The sequence below is a fragment of the Silurus meridionalis genome, chromosome 13 (genome assembly GCF_014805685.1).
Source record: "Silurus meridionalis isolate SWU-2019-XX chromosome 13, ASM1480568v1, whole genome shotgun sequence".
NCBI classification, from domain to species: Eukaryota; Metazoa; Chordata; class Actinopteri; order Siluriformes; family Siluridae; genus Silurus; species Silurus meridionalis.
Genome location: NC_060896.1, coordinates 10,207,681 through 10,225,681, shown reverse-complemented (window position 1 = coordinate 10,225,681; position 18,001 = coordinate 10,207,681). Strand labels below are relative to the sequence as shown.

The following is an 18,001-nucleotide window of genomic DNA, read 5'->3' as shown; positions in this document are numbered from 1 at the left end:
TCTTGCTTGGGATGGGACAAGTCGTACTGCAAGGAGGAGTGAGAATCTGTAGGTTTGGTAGGTTTCAAAGTCTTTCAACTTCAGATAACTCCATGACAATGTCAAAAAAAGTTATGCTAGAGCCTAGATAAGAACTACTCCAAACATACAAAATGCTGGGACTCTCAGTACAGTGTGGTTACTTCTTGCACTTGTTTTCATATATCATGAAGAATAGCTAGTGAATATCTACACACATAAATTTTGTATGATTTACGATGAAATTCAACCCTCCACTTGTTTCATCTTTGTGGTCATATGAAAAAGGAAATAGGAAAAGGCAAGGACTGGTAATTACTAGGTGAAAGAGAGACCCCGCAAAACATCCCCTCGAGGCAAAGACTGACTATCGGAATTCAGCAGGCGTCTAACAGCTTTTCCAGTGAGATTGTGTATTTCCACAGAGAAGCTCGGACTCCATTCTGTCTTCCTTTCCCTGAAGCGCAGCACGCTCTACTTTTGCAACAGGCAGGATACAAGCGTAAATAGCCGAATGTGGAGCACACTGTTTGATGTTTGTTCTGGCACGATTGCTCTCTGACAGAACTGTTTTCCATTTTAATTTGTGATCATTTGTGTTTATTATTGCTCAGCAATTACAGGCTATCCATAATGTAAGAAATAACCTGTGAGTGTGTTATTCCACTTACACCACAGCGATGAGTCAGTGATTTGAATTTTTAGCGTATTAATGAACACCACGTTGCACATTTATCACTGTTTAGATTTAATGTTGTGGAATGCCAAGATCTTTTTCTCTCACACACACACATGAACACACAACACACAGCCAGTCATTTTTACCGCGAAAACGAAGGAAACGCAAAGACACTGAGAAAGGGGTACAACCAAGACTCCTTCCATAAATGTTAAATAAACATACCAAAAGAAAAAATACTACATCAAAGTAAGGGTGTTTTTAGATATGTGGAGTCTTAAATATATAGTGCGTCCTCTGTCCATGTCCCTGTGTATGACCTGTTACTATAGAAACAAGAAGTACGTTTATTTTCACATACATGTTATAGCTGGAACTAGCCCTGCTGTTAGTTGAATATTTTAGCATTCAGCTATGCTCTGGTGTAAAAAGCAATAATTCCTGTTCACTCACTGTAAGATTCTTGAATGTTAGAATAAATGCCCTGGTGAAGGCTTCAATTACTTCTGTATAATTCAACACTAAATGGCCTTGCTAAACCTAAAGTCGGCATTCAGCCAAGCTGGAGAAGTAAAAACAAATTCAAGAAATTATTTGTGTTGTGTTTTGCTCAGTTTGTCCTTCAGCTAGCCAAAGTATAATAGATGAAATCTACTCCACAACCCTCCTTATTTTTTTTTTTTTAGGAAAAGTGCCCAGTCTAGTAAAATGTACATGTTTACATTAGACTGAAATTGTTCCAAAAGTTTTCAGAAGGTAAATTTGTGTTTTAACTGATCAAGTCAATAGCAGTGCGTTTTGTTCCCCCTACAAGGCAAGTTTTTCCCTTAATATAGTGCCAATCTAAATTCGCAAGCAGAAGCATTACCATAATAAACCAGCTTCTTTATTCTCAATAGCAGTTGACCTAATATAAATACTCCATAACTTGTAAGTTGCTCTCTAGAAGCATACTTTAGCCAATTACGTCAAAATAAAAAAAGGTAATATTGAAGTATGCAAAAATAATAATAAAAAAAGGCAAGATTGTATTTTTATCTGATGCTGACAGGACATCAACATCTATTCAGGGGTAACTTTTGACTTAAAAATCAAGCAGCTGTTTGAGCTAGTCAGGATTTATCATGTAACTTCCAGCTGCTAAGCCCTAAAGATATGATTAAGCTGTGTGTGTGTGTGTGTGTGTGTGTGTGTGTGTGTGTGTGTGTGTGTGTGTGTGTGTGTGTGTGTAAAGAAAAGTGTGTGCACACATATGGGTCTCGATTTGTGCACGTGGTGGAACAGGTTTTGGTTCTTCAGGTTTGGGTTCAAATCAATGAGAAATTTAATGCTAATTTAATCCAAAGACATCCTATAGAATTGTATGCCTTCAGCTTTGTGTTAACAACTTTGAGAGAAAAAGAAGAATGTCTCCCAAGATTTTTTTTTTAACTAATTGCACTTCCAAGAGTGATATGTGGTATGTGAATTTAAACATTGCATTGCACATTTAGTCCAAATTTGCTCATATAATTTCCTCCACTCTTCTGGGAAGACTAGAGGACACTAGATTTTGGAGTGCTGCCATATTTGTGGATATTTGTGTTCATCAGCCACAAGAGTATTATGAAAGGCAGGTCCTGATGTAGGTGAGGAGGCCTGGGGTGCATTCAGCATTCCAATCCATCCCCAAGGTGTTCAGTAGGGCAGATCAGAGCTCTATAGCAGACCAAACCAGATCTTTCTCTCCAAAGCATGTAAACCATATCTTCAAGGAGCTTACTTTGTGCACAGGGGCATTGCCATGCGGAACAGGAATCACTGTCAAATCAACACCTATTGACCTACAGACTAAAAGCACTATGAATAAAAAAGAATATAAACCAACTAAAGTTTTGAAGAATATTCCAAGTGACAAACTGTGTGGGAAAAACAGTTGCATGTAATCTACCTCTTGTTTGAGAATTGATTTATTTAGTTTATAAGGAATGCAGACAAGATTCAGATCCCAACACACTGATAATCATCCACAGGCCAGTTTACATTTTGCCGTATCCAAATTATCACTTAGTTCATTTAATTGCAAGGAAGCGAGCACACAAATCTCATTAAGAATTCTCTCTTGACCCTACAAGGTGAATTGAAATGTTTGGATGGCCCACTGCGTAAATAGCTTGCTGACCTCCCTCCGTCTAATCAATATCATTCTTCCAAAACTGGGACTAGTAATTTATTTGAAGGCACTGGCCAGGTCTCAGCATATCTCAGTAACGTCTGTTGCTGCTGTGTTTGCGAATATTGATATTCGGTTTTCATTGGGAGATTGGATATGCTGTTTATAAATGCAGAACTTTAAATTCTAAGTTATTTTGATTTATGTCTTAGCTCATCTATCTATCTATCTATCTATCTATCTATCTATCTATCTATCTATCTATCTATCTATCTATCTATCTATCTATCTATCTATCTATCTATCTTATGCTCTCTCTATCCTTTTTTTCTCTCTCACACACTCACCCTCTACATGTCTGTCATTCTATTTCAAGATGGTTTATAAATCTCAATCACATATATACACCTTCTCCATCATTTTCTCATCCTGCCTTAATCTTAGCCCTGTTCTTTCTTATTACCAAGCCTATCACACAGATGCAGTACCTCCCTGGGGTGAATAAGATCTAGAAGTCATATTGATTTCCCTAGCTCACTGTAATACAGGATGTACTACATGTGGCACTGGCCATTGTGTCGTGGTGCTGCTAATGTACAATTCAGACAGCATATTAGGAGGCAGTTAAGGCAGAAGGGTGAGGTGTGCAAACGCACAGATAGTCTTTACATTCGAAATATTTTATTCACCCAAATCTTGAGGCTGAATTAAGCAAATGTCAGTGTCAATCCCTTGGTAAGTATCAGAGTAGTCTACAAGGTAAAGCAGTAGTCATGGCTGGCAATCACTGGGATTCAGCTGTGGCTGGACTGAGGTCAGGTGTATGCATTCTAAAATCTTATAAAATCAGATTTCTAGTCAGGCATGTGTAGAATAATACAGTAATGCAAGAGGAAAAATTAATAAACTGTAAAAAAGAGATTTAGCTCTAGAGATATATATGTAACCCGCCTTGGTATGGCCAAGGCTAAACACACACACACACACACACACACACACACACACACACACACACACTGGTCCAGCAGCAAAAACTTAGCCAACCTTGTAAATTTTCAGAACAGGAGATCTCTTTTTATTTTATTTTTTTTTGCAAATGATTTTATATAGGTTTTATTTTTTTTCCAGGTAAAGTGCTCTCATATTAATCCCTACACTGTACTGAATAATAATTTTGTATATTTTTCCTGATCTCTTTCCTTAAAAAATACTCTCACATACATTATTCCTGAATAACAACCTTGGGTGCTATGTGGCATGGATGGCAGGAGCCTGTAGAACTTTCCATGACCTTGTCTTTAAAGCGTATATTTATTAACCAGATAAGCTACTCTAGCCAATAGTATTCAGGTTGATGCATTGAGTTTAATTATAGTCTTAGTATAGATTTCAAAGACCTTATATAGGGTATGGTAAGTAAATCGGAAGTGTAGCTATTTGTATTGAAAATAAATAAATAAATAAATAAATAAATAAATAAATAAATAAATAAATAAACAAATAAGAGTCACACACAAGTGTGTACCTAACCAAGAAGATGTGCATTCTAGTGCATGGAGAATAGTGAAACCTAGAAGCAAACCAGGTGGCTGCTTAGTTATTCAGGTTCTGGGCTACTGATTGGAGGTTGTTGGAGTTTGAATTCTGGTACTGCCAAGTTGTTACTTTTGTGGGTCTGCACAAGACTTATCTGATCAAATCAGCTGTAAGTCACTATAGAAAAAAATACAGTCTGCCAAAAAAGTGGCACATAGCTATAATCCATGAAGATGGCTTTGGACTGCAATTAATACGAACAGGTTCACCAGATTGGGTTAGCTTTCAGGGATGGTTAGCAATGCAATTTTACAAAATGGCTTGCTCCAGTACCCATGCTTTCATGGGATATTTCCAGTGGTGGGTCGTGCATTTTGTACCTGGGCCTTCAGTGGGGACTTAATCCGACTTAATCCACCTCTTAATACCACCACTATCACGTCGCGATTATAGAAACCACCGATACTATTCAAAAACGCAATATAACAACGTGTGGCATTACAGAGAGAGAGGCATTTCACATATGGAGGGTGAAAACCATTTTACTAAAGCAAGAAACCCAATTAAGACAACTCCAAACCTCTACACTCCCACCACAACTGTGCCACCTACATCATCTGGAGCAGTTCAGAATCAATATTCGTCTAATAACGTGACAAAAACATAAAAATGTAAATAAAATCCAACCTACTCACCAGAGATGCATATTCATAATTTGCACCGCTCCTCAGAGGCTGTAATCCAGTGGTACCGCTCATATTCACTGATCTGGAAGTGGCGATCAAACCCTTTCCCGGGCTGAGACAAGCTAGCTAGCTTCGCGTTTGGCCGACCTGCTCACCATGTCTAGCTTCTCTGGAAAATGGATTTTTAAGTATGTCCGAGATCAAATCTATTTCTCTTCCTCCGTAGGCATGAAAAAAGTCTAACTCAGATGTATTCATGTGTGCAGCATGCTACACATGTGTTTTGCCAGTCGAGCTTGGCTGTAACAGGTTCCCTCTGACCAACCAATCAGAGGGCGGAAAAATGCTGACGATATTCCGGCCCAGCTAGCTGGCCCTGTAAGAATACGAATATGAAATCTGATTTGTTAAAGAAACAGACCCATTGGTAATATGCAGGCCCTGGGAATATAAAATTGACATGAAAGCACATTGAGACTGAAATCTGATTGGACAAAAAATCTAACATCCACATACACGTACTGGAAGCAGTGCAGCCAAGAGAAACGCTATGAAATGAAGAGAATAAACTGTTGGAAATAAATTTAACAAATTTAATGGAACAAAATTAAAAGTTAGGTTGTAAATGTAGGTCAGTGCTTCTGATAGTGTTTAGGCCAGCAGAGAAAGATTCGCTGGCCCTGACGGCCCACCACTGGATATTTCAGTGGTTCATAAAGAGCGACAGTCTAGCGAAGGGCATGAGATATCTCTTACCCTGCCTGATCTTATAGTCTACATAAGAGAAAGAGCTGATAATACAGTAATCTGGACTTCATGTGTAGCAGTTTGAGGTCATTTTATTACACCTTGCAATGCTGTTAACATTGATTCTGGCTTGGCAATAGGGAGAATATAGAGTTCATAAAGGAAGACAATAGCTGCTAAATTGTGCCCAGTTTCGAAAATGATTGCCGCATAATTGAAGGTTGATGATTTGCATTCACTTTGCTGGCCAGCCCCATTAACCAATTAGCTGTGCTTGCTGATTTATGTGTTAGATGATGAGACTTGATGGCTTTGTCATGGACCGTACTGATACGTGCCTCCAAGCACTCTTTATTTTTATGAGAACAACTCTGGAGACAGGTTAATGTCACAATAATAATCGCTTTTATTAATGTTTGACTACTGACAAAGAGATAATTGGGATTAGCCTGATCGTTTAAATGAGGAGAACAAACTAAAGGTGCAACATAAGAAGCTAGGATTATTCAGTATGTGCTAAATCAGTCTGAAGTGAGGATTTTCATGCTCAAAAAAATTGTAAAGATGCAACTGAAAAAAAATGTATCTAATGAGCAGGAAATGCTCAAAAATATGCAGCAGCATGACCATAAGTATTTACAGGAGCATTTTAGATAGCTTTTGGGTCTTAACTTCTCATAAGAAGGCTTTTTTTTGGCAAAACTGGATGCATTCCAGGCATGCAATCATGCTGAATTTACACAGTCACAGAATTTAATTGAGCAGCACTCTACTTTGGCTTGAAGGAGATTATTGAAGTGGTTATTTTCATCTCTGAGCCAGCACTGAAAATAATATGTCACTGCCCACACTATTAAAGTCCACATATATCATCAGATGTGACCTTTAACGTACTGTCTTTCCTTAGGTACAGCAATGACGTACTTTTATTTTAAGAATTTGTAATGATCTGTAGTGATTAACCTACTGTATATCCGACATGTTGTACTTTCTCTGGATTTGCCTGCCACGAGTTTGAAGATAGAATGAGAAACAAGGATATGTAATACCAATTTGTAGGGATTTCATTCCTTTTGTTCAAATTATTCATTTCCTTTGATAATTCCGAATGAGCGGCATGTATGTATAAGAGGGTGGGCAAGTGTGCTAGTGTTAGTTAGATGAAGCGAGTGCCTTTTAACTTGATTTGGCTGAACAATGAAGTGGAACAGCTCGGCGTGGCTGCGGATGTCACCAGAGAGCCCTTCCACACACCTTGGCATTTGTAATTAATCATTAGAGGTGCTGCAATTGCTGTATGCTAATATCTCTCCTTGAGCATCAGCCACTGGGGAAAACCACACAGCATCAGTGTTTCCTAACCAATTTTAACCCATTTAACTCAAAAAGTATTCTTTATTGTGTTTGACCCGGGGTTGTATATTTCAAGAATCTGTTTGTACATTTTATCTGCCACAGACTTTATGTAGGGCACTAAGCTTAATAAAAGCAAGCATTAAACCTTACTGGCTGTGATTGAGGCCATTAACTCTGGAAGGCGGCTATGATTCAGCCTGGGTCCATGCCCAGTGTGTGATGTTGGCATCTCAGCTGGCTTCATTTGCAAACCTTTTAGGTGAGCAGCTCAATGAGGCAAGGGGAAATGAGTTACCTGGCACCATTGGCTGCAGCTTTGAAATACCACATGGGATCAGAACACCATAATCACCTATGGACAAAAGAGCACAATTGACCCTGTTTGCTGGGTGAGGACAGCTTGTCCACCCTGCCCGAGAGTTAAACACTAGGCAGCGAATGTGTTGCAGTGCTTGTAAACAAAATTGGGCAGTTAGCATTGTCCTTCAAGCAGGATACTCTATACCAGGTTGTGTAGCTGATCTGCTAAGCCTAAATATCACCCTTAACACATGACATGCTGCACCAAGCAGATCAACAAGCACATATTTGCCTTAGCAAAAAAAAAAGCCCCAGGCTTTTTGTTTGACTCCACCCATTAGCTACATGAGGTCAAATACCCCCATGTCCTGGATTTTTTGGTATAAAAAGAACTTGACAGACCTCTTGATATAGCGCTTGTAGGGAATTCAGGAAACTTAAATAACCAAAACTTGTTTTTCTCACATTGTGGATAGTTGGATGTAAAAAGGATACAACTATATTGAGAGGAAAGCACTTTCAATAATAAAAAAAAAAAAAAGAATAATAAAATGCCAATCATCCCACAGTCTGCACTTAGGATATGTCAACCACTGGCCAGTGTGACAGTTCTTCTGGGAGCATGTTTCAATTTCTGATGCATGACAGCATCAGATATGACTATGCTACAAAACCCAAGGACAATAAGTCAATCTATGTCAATCTGCTCAGATTTTATTTTCTCCGGGCAATTAATTTTTTATTTCAGTTCATAAAACGCCAGCTATTTCAGAGGCCTCAATCAAATCCACACTATGCCTGAATATCCACTGCAGTGTCAATGTGAAACCAAAATATTTGAGAGATTTGGTTTAGAAGGACAGAACGAAATACCTTTTTATTTCTTTTTTTTTTTTTTTTTCTAGGCACCACGGTGATGACGATGACCGCTTTTGATGCTGATGATCCCAACACGGACAATGCCGTCCTGCGGTACATAATTGTGAGACAGTCTCCTGAGAAGCCTTCGCCCAACATGTTCTACATTGACCCAGAGAGAGGTGACATTGTTACTGTCATCTCACCATCCCTACTTGACAGAGAGGTATGTGCATTGGTTTATTAAGGCAAAATTATGCTTTATTAAACAGTAACCCTAAAGAAAGCTTCCTTCCTGAAATGTGCTTACAGTACTAACACCCTTGTGGTTGAATATGCACAAAATTCCACAATCACGCTCCAGAATCTAGTAGAACACCTTCTCAGAAGATAAGAGACTATAATAACAGCAAATGGGTACTAAATGTAGAACATGATGTTCAAAAACCACGTATGAATCTTTTGATTAGGTATCTACAAACATTTGTGCATATAGTGTATCTGTATGTTGATCTAAAGCGAATACATTATACTGAATTTTGTATATGAAGTGTAATTAATTTAATAAAGAGGCGCAACTTTTACTAGTCATGCTATGAGCAGCCTTGTTGATTTGACATCACTTGCTGAAGCAGGTCAGAAATGTTGAGTTATTCGCAGAAAGTTGAACATCATTGTGTGTAATATAGCAGCATGTCGGTGACAGGAAATAAACCTCAGAGGATATTGAAGTGAATTCATCCTTTAAGAGATCCATTCATATTTTATTAGCGAATAAACCAGCTATCGGTTTCCACATAGTGTATTTGCATATGATTGAAATTCCGCCCGTTCCTGTTCCCTATGTTATCTGCTTGTTTGATAGTTTTCGAGTGTGGGATTAATTGCTTGTGAGGTCTGATTGTGGGTGTGGAGACAGGAGGAGTAGGTGTGTCTGAAACCATGGTGCAATGTTGTCTTGTGGGTAGCTGGTGCTAGTGGCGTTAGTAGACGAATGCTAATGAGCGACTGGAAGCAGTGTTTCCTGCGTCTCCTCAGCGGAGCGAGACAACGGCATGATTGCTTTTTCAGCGGGGTGACGAATGTAGGAACATCAATTCGGCCCGCTGCTGGAGGAGGAATATTAGCTGTTGTCAGACACTTAGAGCGTGGTTTAATTGAGGTTATACACACTTAGCCACCAGTATCGGCTGTGTCCGACAAGACCGACTGAAAACCCGTCAGCCGGAACAATGTACTTGCATGACATAAACATCAGTATGAGTGAACGTATGGCTGTGTGTGTGTGTGTGTGTGTGTGTGTGTGTGTGTGTGTGTGTGTGTGTGTGTGTGTGTGTGTTTGTGTGTCATAAAGGTGTATATTTTTCCTTTGTTTTTTCAATTTATTTATAGTATTTTCTGACATATTACTTTTGTTGACACACAAGTCAGGATAGCTGAATATTTGTAAGATTTGAGTAGCATCCGGTTCATTCTTTCCATTTATCCTGCAAGCTTCATTTCTTTTTCCGACATGCTTAGGGGTGTAAGATGTGGCAGGTGATGCACGCCACTTTCAAGGTGACATCCGATGGTTTAACTTGAGTGTGTAAAGGTGTGAGGTTTGTGCATGTCGAAGTCTTTAGAGACACAGAAGTGCAAATTAAATAACAGATGTTGCTTGGCTATTGTTGGCAACATGAAAGCGTTTCCTTCATGAGCAACTTTGCTACATCATGAGCTATTAACATCCTTAACCTTCATAAATGAGATGTGGCGACTTGTGTGTTTTAAAACAGCATGAATAGCTGATGTGATTTCACAGCAATATCACAGAGATTTGTGCAAAACCTTTGACTGCATTGAAACCCTGTCTTCAAAAAGATATGAGTCCTTTTGTTTCCCAGTGAACATTTGGATCAATAGAAGGCTGTCATTTTTTAAAATCAGATACACTGATAAGAATGATTATAGTCTGTACAGGTATGTTAATATCCGTCATAAAAGATAATGGTGAAGTGTGTGCGTGTGTGCGTGTGTGCGTGTGTGTGTTCTGCTTGTTAGTCAGAACAGCATGCATGAGTAATGATGTGTTTGACATAAGTGTTTAAAACCTCTGTTAACATATCTGATGGAGCAGATTCTCAGCAGACGTAATTAATTGAGCTGAAAGCCTGGCTGCTATCACTAAGTAGAAAACTTTAACTATCACTAAATCATTTTCCGTCTTTGCTCAAGCTATACGAATACACTCTTCTGTCTACATTGGGTGACCTTTTCTTGGTGACACTGCTTCCGCAGGCGGTTTTCTCAGCACATACTGAGTCGAGTGATTTTTCAATACTCCCACACCAAATATCACAGGATGCTCTGTCAATATCTGATGGTTGGACAAATACAATTGCTTTCATATTATTTCAATTAAATAATACAAAAAAGAAAGAAAATGCTAAGGCAATTCCACTGATGTGCTAAGTGTTTTGATATGTAATTGATTGGATTCACAGCTTGTAAAGCTTGATGAGTTTTTACAGACAGCTGATAATATTCTAGTTTATTTTAAGTACAGTCTATTTCATTTGCACCTGGATCTACAGCATCAAACTGCATATAATGAAGTTTATCATCAATTAGTACACACTTGTCAAGTGTAACGTTTTTATTTTTAGTTTTTATTTACTTTAGAGTTTTGTGAGATTTCCGTCTGTATGGACAAACGTTTGTGAACGGCCAACCATAACATTCATCAATGCTTTTTGAACATCCTCTTTTAGTCCTTATTTGCTGTTAGAATAACCTCGACTCTACTGGAAAGGTCTGAGAAGTAGATTCTGGAGCATAGTTGTGCTAACTCATCTACGAAGGCCTTAATAAAATTAGGTTCTTATGTATGATAAGGAGAGCTGGGGTACAGTCAGCATTCAAATTTATTCCAGTTGTTCAAGGTGTTGAGGTTTAGTATTATTGAGGTCAGAGCTTTATAGCAGGCCACTCAAGAGCTTCAGCTCCATCCCATGCAAACTAATGTAACTCATTCTATGCACAGGGACATTGTCATGCTGGAACAAGTTTGGGTCTTTTAGTTAACGTGAAGGAACATTTTAATTCCACCTCACCCAAAGACATTCTATACAATTGTGTGTCCACAAATTAGTAGTGACAGTTTGGGGAAAATCACATATGGTTAAAAACTCAGGTGTCCCAATACTTTTGTCATAATGTATATACAGTGAGGAAAATAAGTATTTGAACACCCTGCTATTTTGCAAGTTCTCCCACTTAGAAATCATGGAGGGGTCTGAAATTGCCATCGTAGGTGCATGTTCACTGTGAGAGACATAATCTAAAAAAGAAAATCCAGAAATCACAATGTATGATTTTTTAACTATTTATTTGTATGATACAGCTGCAAATAAGTATTTAAACACCTGAGAAAGAGGTCAAACGTTTCCTGTAGTTTTTCACCAGGTTTGCACACACTGCAGGAGGGATTTTGGCCCACTCCTCCACACAGATCTTCTCTAGATCAGTCAGGTTTCTGGCCTGTCACTGAGAAACACGAAGTTTGAGCTCCCTCCAAAGATTTTCTATTGGGTTTAGGTCTGGAGGCCACACCAGAACCTTTATATGCTTCTTACAGAGCCACTCCTTGATTATCCTGGCTGTGTGCTTCGGGTCATTGTCATGTTGGAAGACCCAGCCTCGACACATCTTCAATGCTCTAACTGAGGGAAGTAGGTTGTTCCCCAAAATCTCGCAATACATGGCCCCGGGCATCCTCTCCTTAATACAGTGCAGTCGCCCTGTCCCATGTGCAGAAAAACACCCCCAAAGCATGATGCTACTACCCCCATGCTTCACAGTAGGGATGGTGTTCTTGGGATGGTACTCATCATTCTTCTTCCTCGAAACAGGTTTAGTGGAATTATGACCCAAAAGTTCTATTTTGGTCTCATCTGACCACATGACTTTCTCCCATGACTCCTCTCAATCATCCAAATGGTCATTGCCAAACTTAAGACGTGCCTGGACATGTGCTGGTTTAAGCAGGGGAACCTCCCGTGCCATGCATGATTTTAAACCATGACGTCTTAGTGTATTACCAACAGTAACCTTGGAAACGGTGGTCCCAGCTCTTTTCAGGTCATTGACCAGCTCCTCCCGTGTAGTTCTGGGCTGATTTCTCACCTTCCTTAGGATCATTGCGACCCCACGAGGTGAGATCTTGCATGGAGCCCCAGCCCGAGGGACATTGACAGTCATGTTTAGCTTCTTCCATTTTCTAATGATTGCTCCAACAGTGGACCTTTTTTCACCAAGCTGCTTGGCAATTTCCCCGTAGCCCTTTCCAGCCTTGTGGAGGTGTACAATTTTGTCTCTAGTGTCTTTGGACAGCTCTTTGATCTTGGCCATGTTAGTAGTTGGATTCTTACTGATTGTATGGGGTGGACAGGTGTCTTTATGCAGCTAACGACCTCAAACAGGTGCATCTAATTTAGGATAATAAATGTAGTGGAGGGGGACATTTTAAAGGCAGACTAACAGGTCTTTGAGGGTCAGAATTCTAGCTGATAGACAGGTGTTCAAATACTTATTTGCAGCTGTATCATACAAATAAATAGTTTAAAAATCATATATTGTGATTTCTGGATTTTTTTTTTAGATTATGTCTCTCACAGTAGACATGCACCTACGATGACAATTTCAGACCCCTCCATGATTTCTAAGTGGGAGAACTTGCAAAATAGCAGGGTGTTCAAATACTTATTTTCCTCACTGTATGTGGATATAGTTGATATACAATACTTTGGAATGTGATGTGATCAAAAGGACATTCATTTTTACTTTGACATTTAGTATTTTCTTATAAAAGCTCATTGCACAAGTAGTATATTCCTCTTATACCAATTTTTCAACAATGATTTTTTTTTTTTTTTTTATCAACTACAGAGCTATGTCATACTTTGTATCCATTAACAGTGACATTGGTGTGTTACATTTCAACATTTAGTCATAATGCATAATATAGTGATTTTCCATTAACTTATTTCAGATTGTTTTATTACTTTTATACCACAATAAAACTGTCACTGATTACTGTTATCTTTTAATTAAAGATCGCCAAGTTTGTAGTTACTGGTCATATTATACAACATCCACAAATAACAAGTCAGTTCCCCTTTATCATTTTATTGCAGCAGCTTTTGTCAGCTTTTTCATCACTAGCCTCTATTTAAACACACACACACACACACACACACACACACACACACACACACACACACACAAAGACTAATGAATGAAAATGAAAAATGCAGCTTCTCATCTAACAAAAAAAGTGCAAAGTCATCAATTCTTTTAAAAGTCAAATAAAATCTCGCCACAAAAAAAAGTTGCTACTGTGGAAACAATACCATTAAAATGAGTGGAAATTTAAACATGATCAAGACTTTCTAAACAATCAGAATGGAGAGTTTAACAGTGCATTCTAGAAAGTGTGTCCAAGTTAAATATACTGTATTCCAGTTACATTATAATGACAAAGCAAATGACACCAAGCCATACTGTTAAGTAACTGGTTGAAAGCAAAACATTTTGGTGTACTGAATGGCCCCAAGAGCTCAGTAGTTGTTATCATTCTTAATAATAACCAGGAATCTTTCTAGCAATACAAATCCGACCGAACTAAGTGCTCAGTGGACAAGGGCCATGGTAAAAGATGTGACCAACAACCTAATGAGCTCTAAAGTTGAGCTCCAGAAATCATGTGGAAATGGGAGAAACTTGCAGAAGGTCAACCATCACTTTGACACTCGACTTCCCTATGCAAGACATTGCAAGACACTTGAAAGGAATGTTTGCAATTATTATTATTATTTTATTATAAATCAGTTTTTTGCTTTGTCGTTATGGGATATGAAATGTGCACTGATGTGAAAAAGAAAATCATATAAACAATTGCTGCAACATAGCAAATAATTATGAAATGATCTGACTATTTACACAAGGCACTATGGTAAAAAATAAGTAAATCAATAAAATTGTATGCCCTTTTAAAAAAATCACAGCATCGTTTTAACAGACAAATATACGAAAAGGTACCATTATTTGTCACTGTGCTCTCGGTGGTATATTTGGCTGTGAATATGAATAGTTCCTCATAAACGGATCTCGTTTCAAGGTTCACAAAAGACATAGCCTTAAAGGCACTGCACTGACAAACAGGTACGTTTGTGCCTTATTTCTTTCCCCCGAGAGTGTTGTTACGGCAATAACGATCATGCTCACCTTTCTGTGACTTTTTATCACTTCTTATATTGCTTATTCATGAGCTCACAATACTGTGGTTTTAAAAAATAAAAATAAATAAATAAATACAAACAAAAAACCCTGTATAACAGTTTTGAAGATAGTTGAAGATAGTTGCCTTAAGAACATGGTTCTGCAGTTTGATCAGTAGGTTGCTCTGATGCATGCTGGAATGTTTTCACACTGCTTACACTTTGGTGATGGTCATGTTTCTGATTATATTAGAAGGTGCTGTGTCTTTTGTGCTTTGATATGATTTTTATGCTAATAGCAAACAATATTTAACACACCAATACTTAGAGTTCAGTTTGAGGTTTATATGAGGCAGACTCACTTGGATTTGTGCATTTTAGTGCTTTTTAGGCAAAGCATTCACCTCTGTGAGTGTGTATGAACAGGACAGAGACTATAAGTCTGATACTATATTGGTTTATTTTCACGTTCAACATCCTTCAATAAAAATGTGTGTGTGTGTGTGTGTGTGTGTGTGTGTGTGTGTGTGTGTGTGTGTGCACGTGTGTGTATATTTTGACGGATCTTGTCGCTTCCAAAAGCGACTGCTGCCATTAGGAACTGCTTAAAAACAGGATTTGTGTACCTGACACCATGCAGAATGGTTCACTAATTACCTGGCAATTAGTTTAGTTAATTCAGGATCTGCACCTGCTTTAAAGCACCTGCTGTTATGTCACTGGTAGTGCACTGGTAGTTTTTTTTTTTCCAATCGTGTGTGAGTATCTGCTTTTGTATTACACCAAATCACGTAGCGAGCTCTCTCAGCAGGCAACAATTAACCATGATGGCATATAATGATTTGCTTTTTCTGTTGCCAGGTTGCATGTGCAGTAGCTGTTGTACATCTCCTCAACCTTATTTGGCTCAGAACTTAAACAATGGCTCGGTGAAGAAAATAAAAAATCAACAACCTCTGGCCTGAATAGCGTTACAGTTATAGCATTTATCGTACGCTTATATCCAGGGCAGCTTCCAGAATTCTTTGTAGTCTTTATTAAAACCATAAGTTGCATTCATCCATTTAGTGTCTCGCGGTCACAAAGCGACTCCAGACAATTAATTTCAATGCGAACATTGAATTTGAGCAAAAAGAGTGTAAGCAACTAATGGGGATTAAATATGAGAGTTGAGAAATTTTATTTATGGAAATATGGAGTGATTCTGTACATCTACTACAAACTGGAGTAAAAACAGAAGAGAGCAAGCCACCTGTTTCCTGATTTGTGGAAATCTACTTGCATCACTCACTGAGAAAATTGGAAATAGCTCTTGCCAGCCTCATAGTAAAGTGACGGGTGACTTGCAGCAATAAAATCCTCTTGATCTCATTCTAGATCCCTTTGTCCGAAAATCATCAAGCTAAAAGCCTGTTGAAGGAGGCTAATACAACATGAAGTATGCTTGGAGAGGAGACAGGTCTTGCTATCCCTGTGTCTAGGGACAGTCAAGCTATACTAGAGGAATGACAGAAGCAAGTTGAATAAAGCGCCTTAAAAAAAGCAGCTGCTAGCTCATTTTGGGCTTTTAGATAAGCATGTGTTGTAAATCCTGCAGCTACAGAAAGCCAGTTGGGGAGAGTAGCAGTGGGGTGGTATAGGAAAACTTTGCAGGAGTTGGATGATGCTTAGAGGCAGACATGCCAGAATTGATTCTCAGTGGTTCAATCTGGAGCTTATAAAGGATTGAACAAGCATTTAAATGGCACCTATGAACAGAAAAGGCAGGACACTCCTAATATTGTGAACAAAAAAATATGTTTGTCATGTGAAGCAATATGATATCGGGTTGTCCAGAACTATCCCAGTGTATAAAATTCAGTATTCCAGATTTCTTTTTGCTTTTTTATTCTTAGTAATGTTGTGCTGTGACTGCTTGGTTATACTGTACATTACCTATCCATGATCCAGGAACAGCAGAACACTAGTGAATGTGTGATTCGTTGTAGTTTCATTGTATAGTTGACTAATAAAGTTAAAAAATGACTAATTGTTGTATGTTCAGTAAAGATTGCCACTTTTGGATGGTCATCACTACATTTGATGATTATTCAGGAAAGTTATTAGTTCTTATCACATACTGGGGAAGCAACACAGTTCTTATAAACAGTACTGTGTGTATGCAGTACTTATAAATATATTATGCAACATCACCTGCAGAAACCCTGTTTCACTCAGTGGACATATTCAAGTTATGTTTTATTAAAAGTAACTGAAAAGCCTCTTCTTCACATTACCCACCTCCCCGATCCTTTTGTGTCAAACACACACACATACACACACACACACACACACACACACACACACACACACTCACACACTCACAAGACATCCAATTAATCATGGGTCATAGCATAGTGATTTCACTCCGAGCAGCTTCATTCAGCCAGATCCCAAACAGTCATTCAGATGATGGCCCCTGCCTCTCGGCTGCACTTGCACACCAAATGGCTTTTCAAACATGCTTTTTGGGCCTGTGCCTAATCTGATCTCCCCTCCACGTAATTGAATGTCAGTCGCCATATAAAGATTCTTTCCAGTCTTCAATTAGTGGCTCATTGTGGGTGTCAGAACGGCTAGACAAAACAGACAGCAAAATATTTACTCCTGCAGGTGGGGCCGGAGTTATTATAGCATTTCATCTATATGCAAATAGATTGAGAGCATGAGGGACCCTAGCATCACTTGATAACATTGCATTATTGTATTATTTGGTGGCACTTCACTGTATAAAGTATATAAATTCCCATTCATTCAGCCATTATCATGTCAAGATTGAGCTTCAGTTGGTTGCAAAATAGACTCGTAAGTGGAGTTGAGCGCTGATTTCAGGTTCATGAAGTTGCCTTGGGTAAAGTTTTTGTATGCATTTACTCATCATCCTTTTTCTGGTACATTATTAATTTTTTATGTTTTTCAGGTATTACATTATCTCTTATATTACTTTTAATGAGAGTTTATAGTCAATTTAGTAATTTTGTTTATATTTATGGGTTTGTTTGTGTGTCTGCTTTACTATAATAATATTATTATTATTATTATTATTATTATTATTATTATTATTATTATTATTATTATTATTATATTCTGATAAAATCACATTCCAGTGCGCATGAAAACTCACTTGTGTTTATTCTCCACTTCTCATTTCTCTCACTGCTGGATTTCTGCAGTGAATTGAACAATTTTCTCTTTTTGTTTTGTTAATAATTTTCAATTAAGATTACAGATTCACTGAAGTGGTCTTTAGGAAGTCTTTATAAGTTCATTTGGTTGTGTACTTATCTTTATGGGTAATTATGGGTAATTCTGAATTGGTTGGGTAATTGATGAATGCTCTATTAATAAGGGAATTCATATCATCCAAAAG

At 38.2% G+C, this 18,001-nt stretch overlaps 1 protein-coding gene across 1 annotated transcript in view; it reads left to right on the top strand.

Annotated features, from left to right (window-relative positions):
• cdh13 (cadherin 13, H-cadherin (heart)) overlaps positions 1-18,001 on the top strand; it is a 376,372-nt gene that overhangs the window by 247,094 nt on the left and 111,277 nt on the right. Inside the window, exon 8 of the mRNA XM_046865279.1 lies at positions 8,380-8,558. Coding sequence (XP_046721235.1) covers positions 8,380-8,558 — 179 coding nt within the window. The remainder of the gene's footprint in view (positions 1-8,379; positions 8,559-18,001) is intronic.